This window comes from Sarcophilus harrisii, chromosome 1 (genome assembly GCF_902635505.1).
Source record: "Sarcophilus harrisii chromosome 1, mSarHar1.11, whole genome shotgun sequence".
NCBI classification, from domain to species: Eukaryota; Metazoa; Chordata; class Mammalia; order Dasyuromorphia; family Dasyuridae; genus Sarcophilus; species Sarcophilus harrisii.
Window position 1 is genome coordinate 403,404,881 of NC_045426.1, and position 17,175 is coordinate 403,422,055.

A 17,175-nucleotide genomic window follows, 5' to 3' on the forward strand; every position below is an offset into this window, starting at 1 on the left:
ACAGACTGAGTTGTCTCCGACTCCTTATACCACTTTTTATGGCATGTCAATGTCTATTAAAAAAAAAACAAAGATTAAAATTTAACAATAAATTCCTTGAAGTCATTTTCATTTTGAATATCATACTTGTCACAGATTTGTTAAAGCTGAAGAGATATAGAACATACTTCTTTAATAGCAGAGAAAAGCATTTAATTTAAAATTTTTAAAGTCAACTTCAAATATAGTCAAATAGTTCCATAAATAACCACTCCCGGTACTTTCCATTTGCTGCTGCTAAAACCTCTCACAAAATAGTCGTGGTTCTAAGGAGATCCCAATGAAGGCTACAGTCAAAGTGCTTTTGTAACAATAAGTATACCCATAATCTTGTGTTGAAGATAAACATTAAGACACAAAAACCAAGCAGTCTTTGGGAAGCATCTAGAACTCTTTTAGGTAATAGCAATCCACAGACTGCATGCTAAGAATCAGCCCTATAAATAGTTGAATTTGCAATTTCAGGTTCTGGGTTGGATCCGCAATGGAGAATCCATGCTAAATGCTGGTCTCATCACAGCCAGCTCATTACAAGAGGCTGAACAGCTACAGCGAGAACATGAGCAATTCCAGCATGCCATCGAGGTAAGAATTCTTGGGTGCCATTTATTTACATTAGCCAACATCCTTGTATTACTAACTAGCTCAATCCTAGTTAGTTTTCTTCTTCAAAATTATTTTAATACCATGTCATAAATAATTTTAACCAAAAACAATATTTAACAGAATAAAGCCCTAATGTTTTGTTTTGTTTTGTTTTTTTTAATTTCTGAAGAGCTGTAACTATTCCAGCAGCCATAAAATAGGACCAATGTAATGACCAGGAATTTGTCAGTTATTTATTTTATGATGTCAGGAGAATCAGATGAATTAAATTAGATGCCCTTGTCTTTCTATGTCTCATATTACTTGGCATCTTTTACAAATTTTGTGGTGTCACTTCTTATCTCTTAAACTTGATAACATAAAGTTATCAATTGACATTTAGATTTTATATCATTTGAATTTACACATATTTTATAAATCTACTAGTTTTAAAAATACAGATGTGACCTTATTTCAACAAAAAAATTTTCCCAAACATCAATTACCCCAGTTCACTTAAGTAATAACCAGTGCAACTAAATTACAGTAAAATGAGGAATTCGTAATAGTTTCATATAAAATTAACTTTTGCACTAATTAACTGACTGAACAATCTTTAAAAATTTTGGTTGGAATATCTAATTTCGTTGATTATTGAGAACTTCTGTTATTGAAACTTTCTTCACAAGTGCAGATCAACAGCTCATTAGTTTTCAAGAGTTATCTGGGGAAGTAAAAAGATAAAAATGGCTTTCCTTGAGCTGAAGAATTCTTGACACCTGTTCCCAAGCTTTTCATGATTCTGTTGCTAGTTTGAGTGAGGAAGGGGGAATACATAAAATCTTCCTGAAATAAAATCATTTTATTATCCTTTATTTTTTGCTGGTGTAAGCTTCATGCTGTAGCTCTAAGCTCATCTGTTTGTAATGTCAAGTATAGTTTATCTTCACCAGGGTGAACACAGAATACATTTTCCCACAAGGGAAAGAAATGCTGGCAGTAGTCCTGGGGAGGGGAAAGGCACAGATCTGTGTAAATCTGTTGAATCTACTATAAATGCAAAATAAATTTACCAGAGTTTATTTCAGACATTCTCTCCCTCCCCCCCCCATTCAAGCACTTATTCTATTCTGATTTCCTAGTTGAGATTGATACCTTCCATTATGATTTCCCTCAACTTTTCTCCTCCACATCTTAAACTTGGTTCATTATCAGTCATTCCTTTTTTGTATGGCCCTGGTCAAACCACTAGAACACCTGTCACTGCTCTGGGCAACAAAAGTTACAGAGATGGTGCCATTCCATATTGGGGGAAGAAGTTCCTTCCTCAGAGCTCCTTATGCCACCAAAGTCACAAATCCATTTCCTATGTTGTCCTGACCCATTTACAATCTTTCACTGACTTTTCATACTTATTTACAAAGATAAACAGAGAAGAAATCTGAGACTTGAGTCTGTGGATTAAAAAAAAAAAAAAACTGGGATTTTAAGAAATAAATTTTAAGTAAACCCCCTCAAAGATCACAATTTAGTCTGGCCTTTAAATTGAAATTTCATATTTGTCTGTTTTTTAATAATGCACAATATTTTCACTTGACATAATAAAAATTAGAATCCATACTTCAATCACTTTTCCCTCTCCCCACACATTATATATTGAAGATCAGCATAGAAAAGAGATTAAGGAATAAGCAAATTGGAGCATGTCTGTTACTATTTAAAATATTGCATCTATCTCCCAAACTCTTTGTTTTTTTTCTCACATCCCTTACAACATATAGTAGCTAAACCACAGTGTGAGTATAAAATGCCCATTTCTCCTGAAAAACAAAAATATTTTCTACTGAACTTCCATCAGTTTCTTTTTAAAATATTCTAATAAGTCAATAATGAAAATTCTAAAAAATAAATCCATAATGAAAATTCTAGTAAATATTCTGATAAAAATATATAAATAAAAATTCTAATAAAAATATTCCAATAAAAAAAATTAACCATGTTGAGGATTTTCATCCAGAGGAAGAATTAGCTTTTCATGATTATGTTCTTTCAGAAGATGGAGAGCAACAAAGTAGCCAGGCCTATGCCAACTCGATTCCAATAAATGAATAATACTCCTTGTGGGAAACAGTTTCATTCTTTTTTCCCCTTCTTTTTCTTCACCAGAAGACACATCAGAGTGCCCTGCAGGTACAACAGAAGGCTGAGGCTATGCTTCAAGCCAACCACTATGACATGGACATGATCAGGGACTGTGCTGAAAAAGTAGCCTCTCATTGGCAGCAACTCATGCTCAAGATGGAAGATCGCCTCAAGCTGGTCAATGCCTCTGTTGCCTTTTATAAAACATCAGAACAGGTAGGAAAACTTTTTCTAGCTTGTGCATGCTTTTCTTTACCTCTAGATTCAGTTACTCAAAGAACCTTTTAATTAAATAATTTGCTCATTAGCAGCTAGCTTTAAAAATGCTGGTGCTTTAAGCAAATCCTATTTAAAACACTGCCTGCCTTGCTACAAAGGAATGCTGAGAACAATGGAGAAGAGACCTCTCTTACTCTTGTTTCAAACCTGCCTCTAACATATAATAGAGACAAATGTGGGCTTTATTGAAATTGGCTAAAGCCAGTCTTGACTTTGCTCTTTATCTTCCTTTGCATCTGATGAAGCTAATTGTCAAGGATGAGAAAAGTGACTGCTCTGCCTTTTGTTTTTTAGCTCCTACAATAATGCCAGCCTAGTGCTCTCCTCATAAAGAATTTCAGGCTTTTTTTTTTTTTTTTTTTTTTGCCAAAATAAAAACTAATGCTAATGGTTTTGTCAATACAAGGAGACATTTGAAAGATGTGCTCAAGCCTCATTTTCTGGTGCTTCGCAGGTGTGTAGTGTCTTAGAGAGCCTGGAACAAGAATATAAAAGAGAAGAAGACTGGTGTGGAGGAGCTGACAAACTGGGTCCCAACTCTGAGACAGACCATGTAACCCCAATGATAAGCAAACACCTGGAACAAAAGGAAGCATTCCTGAAGGTATATTTTTTTAATTTTATGTTTTTCTTGGCCTTGGGTTCCTCACAAGGCCTCCATCACCAGCCTATTGGGAAGAATGTGTTTTATAAACAATAAAGGATTTTATAATTGACAATTCCTATTGTCTGTTGCAAAAGCAAAGTCATTTGTAGTTACGTTTAAAAATTGTATTCCATCTATGATGTACATTAGCACCCATCAAAAGAATCATGATGAATCCTTTACAAAAGACTCTGAGTGCACAGAGAGAAAGTGGATGAGTTTGTATGTTCCTCCAGAGAGGTTACTCCTAGACCTTCACATGGTTTTTGACATTTGGTAAAAACACTTGTGGCAATTAAAGGTAGCTCAGTAGCTCAGTGGTTGGAGTCAAGAACACATAAGTTCAAATGTGCCCTCAAACACTTAGCAGCCATGTGAATCCTCAACATGGTTAATTTTTTTTATTGGAATATTTTTATTTATATATTTTTATCAGAATATTTACTAGAATTTTCATTATGGATTTATTTTTTAGAATTTTCATTATTGACTTATTAGAATATTTTAAAAAGAAACTGATGGAAGTTCAGTAGAAGAAGTAAGCTTCTTACTTAGCTCTGTTTGCCCCAATTTCTTTATCTGTAAAATGAGCTGGAAAAATTAATGGCAAACTTCAGAGCTGGACACAACTGAACAGCAACAACAACAAACTTATGATAGTATTAACATCGATGAGTAATGATTGAAAGAAAGAAAACCTTAAAATTCTGTTATGTTTTTAAAACTTAACCCCAATTGCCTCAGCCAAAAAAAAATTATTATTATACATATATATATATATATATATATATATATATATATATATATGGACTTCATGCTCCTATTGTTTTTAATAGTATGATAGATTTTGTATTAAGTACCTATTATGTACAAAAAATTGTGTTAGCCCTAGGGAAAATGTAAAATTTAAACAACATATTTCTTTTTACAGTCTATGGGTTAGGGATGCATGCAATATATGAGCAATATAAAATCCAAAGCTTGTTATTAATAGGGATGAACATCGAAGACTGTATGAAGAGAACGTAGGTTTTAATTTGGGATTTGAAGGATGAATAGTTATTAAATGCATATTATGTGTTAAGCACTGTGCTAAGCTTAGGGCATGCAAAGAAATGCTAAATCAGTCCCTATCCTCAAGGAATTCACAATCTAAACAAGTACAGAGAGAAAGGGAGGGTATTCTGGTTCTGTGGAATAGCCTGGGCAAAACATAGAGGCTTTAATTGTGGTAAAGTATGTACTCATCCAGAATTAACCTGCCTCAGAGTCCTGAATTTCTAGGTAATTTTTTTTTCCTCAGATGGCCACCTTTTCATTATTGAAAGTTCCAGATTGGGGAGTAATAAGACTATTAATCCACAATCTTCAAGGATGATTTTTTTTTCCCAAATATCTTTTATTCCTGGACTGAGGGCACTGAGCCATTGCTTCCAGGGGAAAAGGTAAAATCTTGTGTAGCAAAATGCATTTAGCTTAAAATATCCTCTTCTGATAATTAAATCTTGAATACTTAAAAAGGTAATGTTTAGAACTAGAAACTTACCAAGCTGTAGTGTATATGTAGGTAACAAAAAACCATTTTCTTTTGAAGTGACAAGTCATTCAGCATCTCTAGAAAATAAGCACTAAGGAATTTACACAGGGCAGGACTTAAAAGTTTAGAAATGTTCTGCATCAGAAATATATGTAAGCTTTTTGATTTCCTTCACAAGCTAATTGTACAATATTTCAGAGTCTGATTCTTTTTCTACAGCAAAATAACGTTTTGGTCAGGTATACTTATTGTGTATCTAATTTATATTTTAATATATTTAACATCTACTGGTCATCCTGCCATCTAGGGGAGGGGGTGGGGGGGTAAGAGGTGAAAAATTGGAACAAGAGGTTTGGCTGTAAAGTTACCCATGTATATATCCTGTAAATAAAAGGCTATTAAATAAAATAAATAAATAAATAAAAGAAATATATGTAAGCTATTAAGACTTATATTCTATACTAAATGTGATGTTGGCATTACTCTGGCTTAAGGGCTGTATGGGATGTAGTAGCAAGAACTCTTAATCTGTTGGGTAAAAAAAAAAGTAACTTCAGGTCCTCCCTTTGATCCTAATCTTGTTACCTTAGAAAAACCATTTTTACCTTAACAGTTTCCTAAACTATTCTGAGATTTAAGTTACTGATGATCTCCTGGCCTGTATTTGCAGAGGAAATTTCTAAATCAGAAATTCCCATTATCCAAGGAATAGATCCCAATCAGGATTTTTAAAATTCTAAATTTAAAATTCAAAAATTTAAAGAATTCTGTTGATTGGTTATGAAAAAATTGATTTTATGTGATACCAGTACAAAGGTATGTGATACCCTTATTCTACTGCCATTTTGTTGCATTAGCTATTACTTAAGTGAACTGAGGTAATTGGTATTTATTTGGAATAGAAATTGTTGTATGTGTATGTTTTTAAAACTGATTGGGATGAGAAGTACGTATAAATTGTATAGGTGTATGCAAAGATTTATATGAGTGAGATGACGTTGTCTTTGAATTCAGGTGGTAACCCTATATAAGTTTCCATAATATACTAGTTCTCACAGACCATCTATTTTTTCATAGGCTTGCACACTTGCTCGAAGGAATGCGGATGTTTTCTTGAAATACCTACATAGGAACAGTGTCAATATGCCTGGGATGGTGACCCACATCAAAGCTCCTGAACAACAAGTGAAAAGTGAGTACTTTAGAGCAAAGCTTCCTAAACTTTGGCACCATATAGGGTCATGTAATTGAATGGGGGTCATTTAATCATGATTATAATAAGTGAATGTTTGATTTATATACCTATTTTATACACCTCAATACCCAGGGTCACATAAAAATTTCTTGGACAAAAAAGGGTTGCCAGTGGAAAAAGTTTAAGAAAAGTGGGAAAAGCTTTTAAGAGCAGCCCCTTTATACATTAGCAATACTGATTGTATCTGTATTTGCTTAACTTACTCTTTGAACACAAGTCAGGAAGGACTTTACAAATGGAAGTTACATTCTAGTTTTTGAACTAAAGCAAGGGAAGACACGTAATAAAATTGCATTATAATATGTTGTAGGGAAGCTTTTTAAAACCATCTTCATTTCATATTCATTTAGCTCTTTTTGGAGCTAAGCATTTATAAAGTATTGATTTTTTTGCAAAGAATTCTCTTGGTTGCTAACACTCATACAAAATTTTAAATGAGATGAATTCTACCTTCAAGGAAATTAGCTAATCTTTCATGTATAGGAAATAAATTACAATTTGATTTGTCTTTTTATTAGAATAATAGCACAAAATTTCTAAGCTTATAATAGCTTTGTTAAGTTAGGAGGTAGGTAACATAGAATATTATGCACAAAAAAAATTCATTTGAATTGTTGAGACATGGTAGATTGGCAAGAGATACATTAAAAATAATTGAGCATGGGAAGAATAAGAGCTTTGAACTGAGTTTAAAGAAAATATATTGTTTTCACAGTATATAAAAAATAGCTACCCAGGGAGATAAACTGATCAAAATATTATAAAATGGTAGGATAGTATAATAGAATGAAAGTTTACCCTAAATCCATCAATATCTGTGTAATCTTGGACATGAAAACAAGGTGCTATCTTAAAGGAAAGGCCCATAGTTTTGCCTTTTTCTATATCCTCGTCACTCAGCACAGTACCTGGTACATAGAAAGTGCTTTGAAAAATATTTGTTAACTTACTGTTCAGTGGTCTAGATAACTCTGGAGATTACAAATTTCAGAAAAGGAGCACATCTGCATTGATAAAGGGAATTTCCTTGCCTGGGAATTCCCAATAATAAAGAAGTCTCAGGGTCTATTCCTAATGAATCTCTGACAGCTAAATAATTTTTTGTTTTCTAATTTTAATCATGAAATTTAGTTAAACAGTTTATTACAGGTAGAATTGCAGCCTTCATTTTAATTCGAACTTAATGAATTGGACCAATTTCCCTGAAGTCCTTGTCTACTTGACCTGAATGAGTATAATCACTTTAAGTCTGGATTATCACAATTATATCATATATCAGAGAATAAATTGGGAGTAGTGAGACTCAACCATACTTTTTGAGACCATTGGAAAAAGGAATAATGGAATTTTAGTTTTTCTCTGTCTGTGGCAGAATTTACATGTCAAAGTTAAAAGAAAAATGAAAATTTTTAATTCATGCTTATTGAAACATATTGTATGGGTAGCTAGATGCCACAACATAGCATTGGATCTAGAGTCAGGAAAATTACATCTCTTCAGCTCCATCTGGCCTCAAGCAAGCTTTGTGATCCTGGGCAAGATATTTAAGCTCTGTTTGCCTTGGTGTCCTCAACTATAAAATGGGTATAGTATTTACTTCAGATTGTTGTTGGGAAGATCAAATGAGATAATATTTGCAAAGTACATAGGAGAGTTCCTGGCATCAAGTAGGTAATATATAAATGCTTATTCCCTTCCTTTGTATCCCTTAAAGGTAGTAAATTATTTTATTCCTCTTATTTGTGACAAATACTAAAGGTTGAATTCTGTTTATCTTTACAGATATTTTGAATGAACTCTTCCAACGGGAAAACAGGGTATTGCACTACTGGACCATGAGAAAGAGAAGATTAGATCAGTGCCAGCAGTATGTGGTTTTTGAAAGAAGTGCCAAACAGGTCAGACATGATCCCTGAATGCAGTTAATTCTGTGCACTTAGGCCTTTTCATATCCCTTTATCTTCCACATAGACTCTTCCCTTTAAAGTTGATTTTAAAAATTAATCAACACTTTGACTGAATTACAACTCTGCAAACTGGATTCAGGAATCATGAATTGCTGGGTAGTTCAGACTTTATCATTCAAGTGTCCTGACCATCAGCCAAAAAAGTCACCCAAATTCACTTTGTCTCTTTTTGAACTTTGGGAATACAGATATATAGTTATGTTAACTTTTGAAAGTTTGTGATTGGGATAATTAATGAATGAATCTATAATCTCATTAATGTGGTCCTCCTTTGATTGTTGTAGATTATAACCCATCCATGTTCACCTTTATTAATTCACTATTAAGGATCTCCCCAACAGACTACAAATCTTCCTCTACATCAAGGATTCTTCACCAGTAGTCTATAGACCCTCTCCCCCCCCAGCAGTCCATGGATAGAGTTCAGGGATTTGTGAAGTTGGTCAGGAAAAAAAGTCTTTATTTTCATTCTCCCTAAATGAAATTTAGCATTTCCATCTATATGAATGTAGAGGAACAAATTTTATTCTGAGAAGGGATCCATAGACCAGTGATTTAAGAACTCAGCTTCTTAACATTCAGACTGTCTTATCTTTATCTGTTGCTGTGACTGACCTTTCTCTTTTTCAGGGATACATTTCTTGCATTAATGTGTCATATTTTCAAGCCAGAACTTTGTTCTTAAGGTGAACTGAAAACCTGTTGAATCAGACAGCAATTTCTAATTATCATGGGAGATCTTAAATAATTAAATAGGATTTAAATGGGCTGAAAGGTGACCTGGAGAGAGGAAAACATGGACTCAAATTCTGGCTCTATCACACAATAGTTATGTGAACCTTAACAATTCACTTACCATCAACATACTCTAGACAGCTCCTTAATGATGATGATGACGTAGTATTTATAAAGCACTTTGTTGTGTTGTTGTTGGTCAGTCCCTTTCAGTCCTGTCCCACTCTTTGTGACCTCTTTCTAGGAGTTTTCTTGTGCACAAATACTATAGTGGTTTGCCATTTCCTTTTTTAATTCATTTTACAGGTGAGGGAACTAAAGTAAACAGGTTTAAGTGACTTTTCCCAGGGTCACAAATCTAGGAAGGATCTGAGATCATATTTGAACTCAAGTGTTCTGACTCTAGGTTGACACTCTAGCTACTATACCATCTGGCTGCCAGTTATAAAGCACTTTGAGTTTTACAACCTCAAATTATTATGTTACAAGTATTATCTCATTCTATCCTGATAACAGCCCTGGGAAGTAAGTACAATTATTATCCCCATTTTACAGATAAAAAAAATCTGAGGTGAAATTAATTAATTAAGTGAGCAAGACTGAATTTAAATTTAGGTTTCTGGGATTCCAGTGCTCTCTCCACTATGCTATGTAACTGCCTCAAGACTAAATTGCAATGAAGGTTCAACCAATATTGGTTGTGGGAGTTTCCTCATTAGAAGTCCCATATACCAGTGAAAACCAAGACCTAGGTCCTGTCTTGTATTTGCTACTGTGGTTTGTGGGTAATGCTATTGTTGTTTTATTTTGTCTTGTTTTTTAATTACTCTTTTAAGAGGAAGTGCAGTACTGTGGCTAGAGTGCTAAGCCTGCATCCAAGAATCTTAGGTTCAAACCCCACCTGGCATACTGCAGAGCACTGATCTTAGCAAGATGCTTAACCTTCTATTGGCTTCCCTAGGACATAGTCCTTAAAAACCAAGGATTTGTGATGACCTATGCTAGTAGAAGAAGCTAGCTTGAGGCCAGAAATCAATTAGTATGTAGGAGAGACAGGACTTGAACCCAGACTTTCCTTTCTCTGAAGTCTATATTTTTATTTCACTGTAGGCCTCTCACCTATCAGCGTATTTAAATCTCATTTACAAATTGAAGATTTCTTGTTAGAAAGTGCTATAAACATTTACACTCTGATGGAATTTCAGATCCTTTCTACTTAACTCAGATTTCAGCTTCTGAGTCAGTTCTGCGATCGCTTTTTTGAGAGCTCAGCTGTTATTAAACATATTTACATAATTTTTGATTAAATAACCACAGATGTGTGAAAGAAACATTTATTTATTAAATGTCTATCCTGTGCCAAGTACTGTGCTAATCTTTGTAAATACAAATAAGAAAGAAAACGCCCACCCTCAAAGGTACTTACAATTTAATGGAAAGCTAACACACAAAAGGTAGTGGAAAGGAGGAAAGGTACCAGCTCCAGGCAGGTGAGAAATGAAGAGCTGTTTGGAGCTGATATTCCTCTTGGTGGAGATCTGAGAGGTCTTGGCCCCACCTTTCAATCAAAGCAACAGAGGGCACTGATAAGGGAACTTACCTAAGCTAATGGAATTTTTCATATCACATCTGATATGAGCCAAATAATGAATTTTTTGTGACTTAATGGAGACATTGGAAACGTCCCAAAGTAGGGCAGTGGGATAAGTGACCTCACAATGAGGCCTTCTATTCAGATCACCTGTAACCCCAAGATGATCTTTCAAGGTTTCAGGGATCAAAATTTGTATCCTTTGGGCAGAACATCTGCAGGTAAGGAAATGATACACAATGTGAATGGAGGGAAGGGAAAGAAAAAAATATGTTTTGACTAGATAAAAGAGGCCATTCTCTATCTCATTTTATATTTAGCTTTACTCACTGCTCAGGGGTTGCCTCAGCCAAACTGAGACCTGTCTCCTTTGACATCCACGGCTATCTCCAGTTGTTCCTATCTGTATCTGGCCACTGGACCCAGGTGGCTCTGAAGGGGAAAGTGAGGCACGTGATATTGCCTAGCCCTCCCTCACTGAAGTCAAATTCACTTACATGTCACGACATCACCTCCCTAACATTATGGTCCTCTTCAAGAATGAAGGACAAACAACAATAGAACATTCAACTGCCATACAGAAAATCACATCATTCTGATGATAAAGTGAGAAACATTCCATGTGATTTATGCTTAATACCACAGAATAATCTCAGGAATGTAATATATATTGATAACTGATAGCAGAAAATTGGCCTAAGAGTCAAATTTCATTTTAAAGCTGTCATTTTAAAACTTGAATGGTGGTTAACCAAAGGCCATCATTGTTAGTGGGAATTAGCTCATAGAGAAATGATCTCTAGGCCTTTATTTACATTGGTTGGGCTTGAATTTTTGCCCATAATATCAGTGTCAACATTCTCAATATTTATACATGTTGGATCATGATTAAAGGATACTCTTGGCTGCCCTACTAAATCTTAATTCGGTAGTTTTGCCATGACCACTTTATTTTGATGATATTTACTTCAGTTGAAATTTGACAAACTCTGAAAATTATATAAGAATAGCTAGAATTTTTATGTAACACTTTTAGGTTTGCAAAGTGTTTTTGTATTTTATCCTCACAACAGCATCAAAAGGTAGGTACTGTTTTTACAAATGAAAAAACAGAAGCAGTGATTAAATGACTTGTTTAAGTTCACAAACCTAGTAAAGGAGCTGCATCTTTGTTCTGCTGAGTTGTTTTAGGAATAGCTTTATTCAGAAAGCATGTACCATCTTCTCATGTCCCCTTCCCTAACTCCATGATAACAGGGAAAAGAATTGCACAGGAAATTTAGGCAAGCCCTTTTTACTCCTTCATGCTGTGTAATATAGCAAAGAAAAATCATTAGTTTTGTATTAGAAGAGGAGGAAGCACCTGCTTTCTTTTTTAAATTAATACATCCCATTGAGACCCTAAAGCTTTGATAGGATTTTAACATTGAATGTGTAGGATTTTCAATGAGTGGAAAAACTAGCGCTACCTGACATCCCCACTTCCTTTTGCTCCGTATTTTACAGAAAGATTTTAACAGTAGGTTTCTTTTATTGTACCTTCAAGGTTAAAGTTATAATGGTTTGAAGTTGTTGTTATACAAACTACACAGCCATAATTTCATTTTCAGCAATGGTGACTTTTTCTGATTATTTAGCTATGGCTTCAAAAGCTTTTAGTACATTAGGGAATGTTTCATAGTGAGTACCAGCCAGTAATTTCTCATGTTAGTAAAGAGAGTTATCTTAGCTTCCATTGTAAAACTTTCTACCTCATTTTTAAAAACTCTTTTCTCTTGTATTTTTCTGTTTTAGGCTCTAGAATGGATCCATGATAATGGAGAGTTTTATTTGTCTACACACACATCCACTGGTTCCAGTATACAGCACACTCAAGAACTGCTGAAAGAACACGAAGAGTTTCAGATTACTGCAAAGGTAAATTAAAATTAATAATAAAGATCTGAGTCTAATTGCTTCTTGATCCTATTTGATCTTTGTAAAATGACCCCAAAACAACAAAGATATGACTATGACTAAATATTTGAGAGAAGTGCAGCTTTAAAAACATTGAAGCTAGTTAAATTATTTCCATGTTGAGTTAAGTAGGTTGTTTTATATATAAATACAATAACATGATAGAGTTAAATTCTATCCAGAGCCTTTTCCTGCTTTTCTTTCTCTTTCTTCTGCTATTTTCTCATTCCACTTTTCCTCTTCCTATCGCTGTTTTTCCTCCTGTTGCTTGACCTTTTCCTCTTGCTATTCCTTTTTACTGTTTTCTTCCTTAACAAATTGTTTCCTGAGTTCCCATTGTGTGTACTGTATCCTATCAAGTGTTAAAAGCTTTGGTGCACTCATGAAGCCATTTTACTGGTGTTCTTCTACTCAATCTTATAACTCCAATTAGCATACCATCTTTATAGCTATCACTTTGAGAGGCCATAAAATTTTGGCATTTCATTTACCATTGCAATATCCCTTATTTATCAGATTTGTAAAATTTTTATCTTACTTAGAGCTATCAGTCACTTGTAACTCACAAAATAATTCTTCATTAGCTCTTTGTAATTCTTAAAATATTCTTTTAAATATGAGTTATTGTTGAAATTTGAATTATTCTTTACCTGGTAGTTGATAATAGAATCAATCCCTACTCAAGCATGCTGGGTATCTTTATGTTTGTTTGTATATCTATCTATGTCCCTTGGGATAATGTAATACTATGATGAGAACAGTCATTCAGTAAAAAGACCTGAGTCTTATTTCTACCTCTGGATTATGTGAATCCTCACATGTAAATTGGAATAATCCTATTCATACTGCCTACTTCCTGGAAGGGTTATCTGTGTCTTTGCTAAAAAGAACAGCAGGGTGGAAAATCACTAATCTTAGAAAACTAAATTTTGAGTTATAACTATTATTTGTAAATTGTGACACTTAGAAGTTCAGATAGAGCATAAATTTCCTTCTCTGTAAAGGAGAAATAACTATTATTGCACTACTTCCCTAATAGAGTTTTTTTCTTAATGAGATGTATTGTCTTTACCATAAAGTTTTAGTAATTGAAATTCCACAACATGCACAGATATATACATTTTAACTGAATTAATGTGACTGAATTTTAAAAACATACTCAATCTTATAACTCCAATTAGCATACCATCTTTATAGCTATCACTTTGAGAGGCCATAAAATTTTTCTAATAACAGTCATTGTTTCTCAGAACATTTTGGGGCTTCATAGTGTCACAGACCTTAGAGGCTATCCAATGCAGCCCTGTCATTTTACAAATGATAGAAGCTGAGCCAAGGAGAGGTTAAGTGATTTTCTGAAGTTCACATACCTAGTGATGGATAGATTCCTCTTTTGTATTTGTCACACTATTTTTTGCAAAACCTCAATTTTGGCAAGTTTTTGTGATTTGAGGGTCAGTTTGATTTTTGAAAAAAGCCAGAAAGCTATCTTAAACCAAATCTATTGAATAAAATGATTGATTTATTTCACTAATGTCAAGGACAAAAATGTGACTAAAAATATTGAGGTTGGTATTTTTAGATGGCTTGTATTTGAAGTGGCTCTAAAGGCAAATCCCAAATAGAGGGTCTCTTCCTGAATAGCCTGTTATGAAACTACTTTGAAGAAAATGAATCATTCTTTAAGTCCTCATGTCTACTAAGATGTCAGGTTTCTTTTTCCTTTTTTTTTTTTTTTTTTTGGTAGTCATATCATTCAAGTCATTCAACAGGCATGTATTCAACCCTTCCTTTCTATCACGCACCAGGAACTATGTGGTAACTGCTTATTGAATGAGTCCACAAATGAATGTGTGTATGTTATTCTATGTATTTTTTTTTTTAATTTGTCATACCAAGCAGCTTATGTTTCTCTTTTATTTGCCTTTCCTTTTGTGTGCTGTTGTTTCAGAATCTATCACAAACCTCAGTGGTGGACATATACCTTTTTTCTATCCATATTTTGTTATTGCCAACAGTTTATTTAAATATTCAACTAATCCTTTTCCCTTTAGTAGTTTTAAACTTGCAGATACTTTTAAAAAACTACTCTTTCTGTAGTACTGTTGAGATTTACAAAGTGTTTCTCCCTCAATGACCTTATGAAGTAAGTGATACAGCTTTTATCATCCTCATTTTAAAGATGAAGAAAGTGAGTTTTAAGCTAATTGAGTGATTTAATCATCACACAGGTTGAAGTGTCAGATCAGTCTCCTAAGTCCATTTTTCTTCCCACTGCATTGGGCTGCCTCCTAAATTAAAGTCCCTAAATTTATCCTTTTGTCCTCCTCTAGTTGTAATTATTGAACACCAAAGAAATATTCGTATATGTGTTTTTTTAAGACATCATTAAACAAGGTATCTAGTTATTTGGTATTTGAGATTTTTTTATTGCCTTGATATATAAAGTCTCTCCTCCCATTTGGTTCCTGAAATGATAGCAGTTTTTTCTGCTTTGTGCTGCTAAGGAACGATGGATTTCAAAATACTATGAAAAGAATATTCTTCATCAGTCAATTGTATCTCATCTGCTTTTTTCTCTTTTCCTTATAATAATAAAGAAAAAAAATCTACTTTGTGTTTTGTGGGAGGGTATTTTTTATTTGGCTGAATTTCTTATATTGAATGGAATAGTAATTGTCCATGTGTGCTGCCGTATTCTCCTTATTCAGTCACTTAAGCAGTCAGACTGCATGTCAGTCAATATTTTTTAACATTGGTAGGTCAGCAGACTCTCTTATCTATGATTCTCATTCAATTTATATAGATTTATATAGCATTTATGATTTCTGTGCTAATGAAATATAGAATATAAAACTGAGACATAGTCTTTAAATAATATTTAGACCCCAGCTGAGATTCTTTATAGTCTACAAAATTCTTATCCCTTACAAAAGCATTTGAGGCCTTATTCTCTTTTCTTCTTAAAATTAAGAATCAATGTACAATTCTGAATCACAACTGTTGGCCTTCTCTGTGTATATATTTCATATGTGATATATGTGTGTGTGCACGCATCACAGAAATGTATATATATACATTAATATGAGCTATGCATACAAACATATACACAAGTTTTGAATATAAGGCAGTGTGAATGATTTTTCTTATTAAATCTAAATACATTCACATGAGCATGTTTCAGAACAACTACCTTATTCTATGTTATCATCACTCCAGCTATCTTGAAGATACTTCTTCTGGAATTGGCTGTAGCACATTCTGAAACTTGATCAAAATTATTTGGAACAAAAGTGTCAAGCTCAAATAAAAATGAGGGCCACTAAACTGTAAATAAAAATCTCTGTGTGAGGCATATTGACTTAGAAAACCTTATCTATGTACATTATCTTTTTTATTACATTTTACTTATTTTATTAAATATTTTACACTTATATTTTAATCTGGTTAGCCCACACAAATTTGACACCCAAATTAGTAGATCTACTACTACTTTGACCTACAGGTTGATTTTGTTTTTATTTTTCATGTTATTATGCCACCAATTATTAAATTATTTTTCATTTATATAATGTGCTTTTCACTCACTTTTACTAAAAATAATTTTAGTAGATGAGTAGATATAATACCACATAAGAATAGAAAATAGTGTTCATTAATGCATATCATTTAGAACATTCACTTTTAAGTCTATGAGTTTAAAATTTGTGTACTGTATTTTTATATATCTGCTTTACCTTTTAATTATCCTATTGATCCTTTTTTTCCCCTAAATCAGTCTTGTCATATAAAACCTGAATGAGGCATTAATTCTTCTTGGTATCATAGACATACTTCAGGTTTCTATAGTTTCCTCCAAAACAATAATAATGGCAGCCACAGTTTCTCTTCTAACCCTTCATGTATACTTAGAGATCCTGACCAGGAAGCTTCTATTCTCCATATCCTTTCTGCTTATTCAGTTCTCAGCAGTTGCATGTCGTTGTGCTGAGTCTCTTAGTCTTTCCTTTCGTCCCCTGAATTCATGATATCTGAGTGAGTGATAGTAAAAAATCCATGGGAACAATCATCTACTTTTCCAAAGGATTTGTACTTTATCCCAAAATTTGGACTTCATCTCCCACTTGTATAAATTTCTTCTTTGGGCTATATTATTTATGTATTGACTAAAAAAGGAAAGAGGAAAAAGAAGAGGTATGGAGTTTCTATGCTTTGCCATCAAGTCAGTGGGTTGTCTATAAAGTGTCATGAAGTAAGGTGAGAGGAGAGGACAAGTATGAGTGATCCTGCTGTTACCTTCCACTTCATCTGGATACAGCCGAACTTTCTATTATATTTTGCTACTTTTAATCTTCCTCAATTAAATTAATTAACCAATAATTCCCTTAATTAATTTTGAGAGTCATATTTTTATGAAATGAAACTTATTTACTTCTATAAAAA

At 33.5% G+C, this 17,175-nt stretch overlaps 1 protein-coding gene across 6 annotated transcripts in view; it reads left to right on the forward strand.

Annotated features, from left to right (window-relative positions):
* Positions 1-17,175, forward strand: part of TRIO (trio Rho guanine nucleotide exchange factor) — a 276,800-nt gene that overhangs the window by 123,546 nt on the left and 136,079 nt on the right. For all 6 annotated transcript variants that reach the window (XM_031946133.1, XM_031946134.1, XM_031946135.1 and 3 more), the window contains 6 exons: positions 505-624; positions 2,791-2,982; positions 3,500-3,649; positions 6,306-6,420; positions 8,266-8,381; positions 12,571-12,693. In XM_031946133.1, coding sequence (XP_031801993.1) covers positions 505-624; positions 2,791-2,982; positions 3,500-3,649; positions 6,306-6,420; positions 8,266-8,381; positions 12,571-12,693 — 816 coding nt within the window. The remainder of the gene's footprint in view (positions 1-504; positions 625-2,790; positions 2,983-3,499; positions 3,650-6,305; positions 6,421-8,265; positions 8,382-12,570; positions 12,694-17,175) is intronic.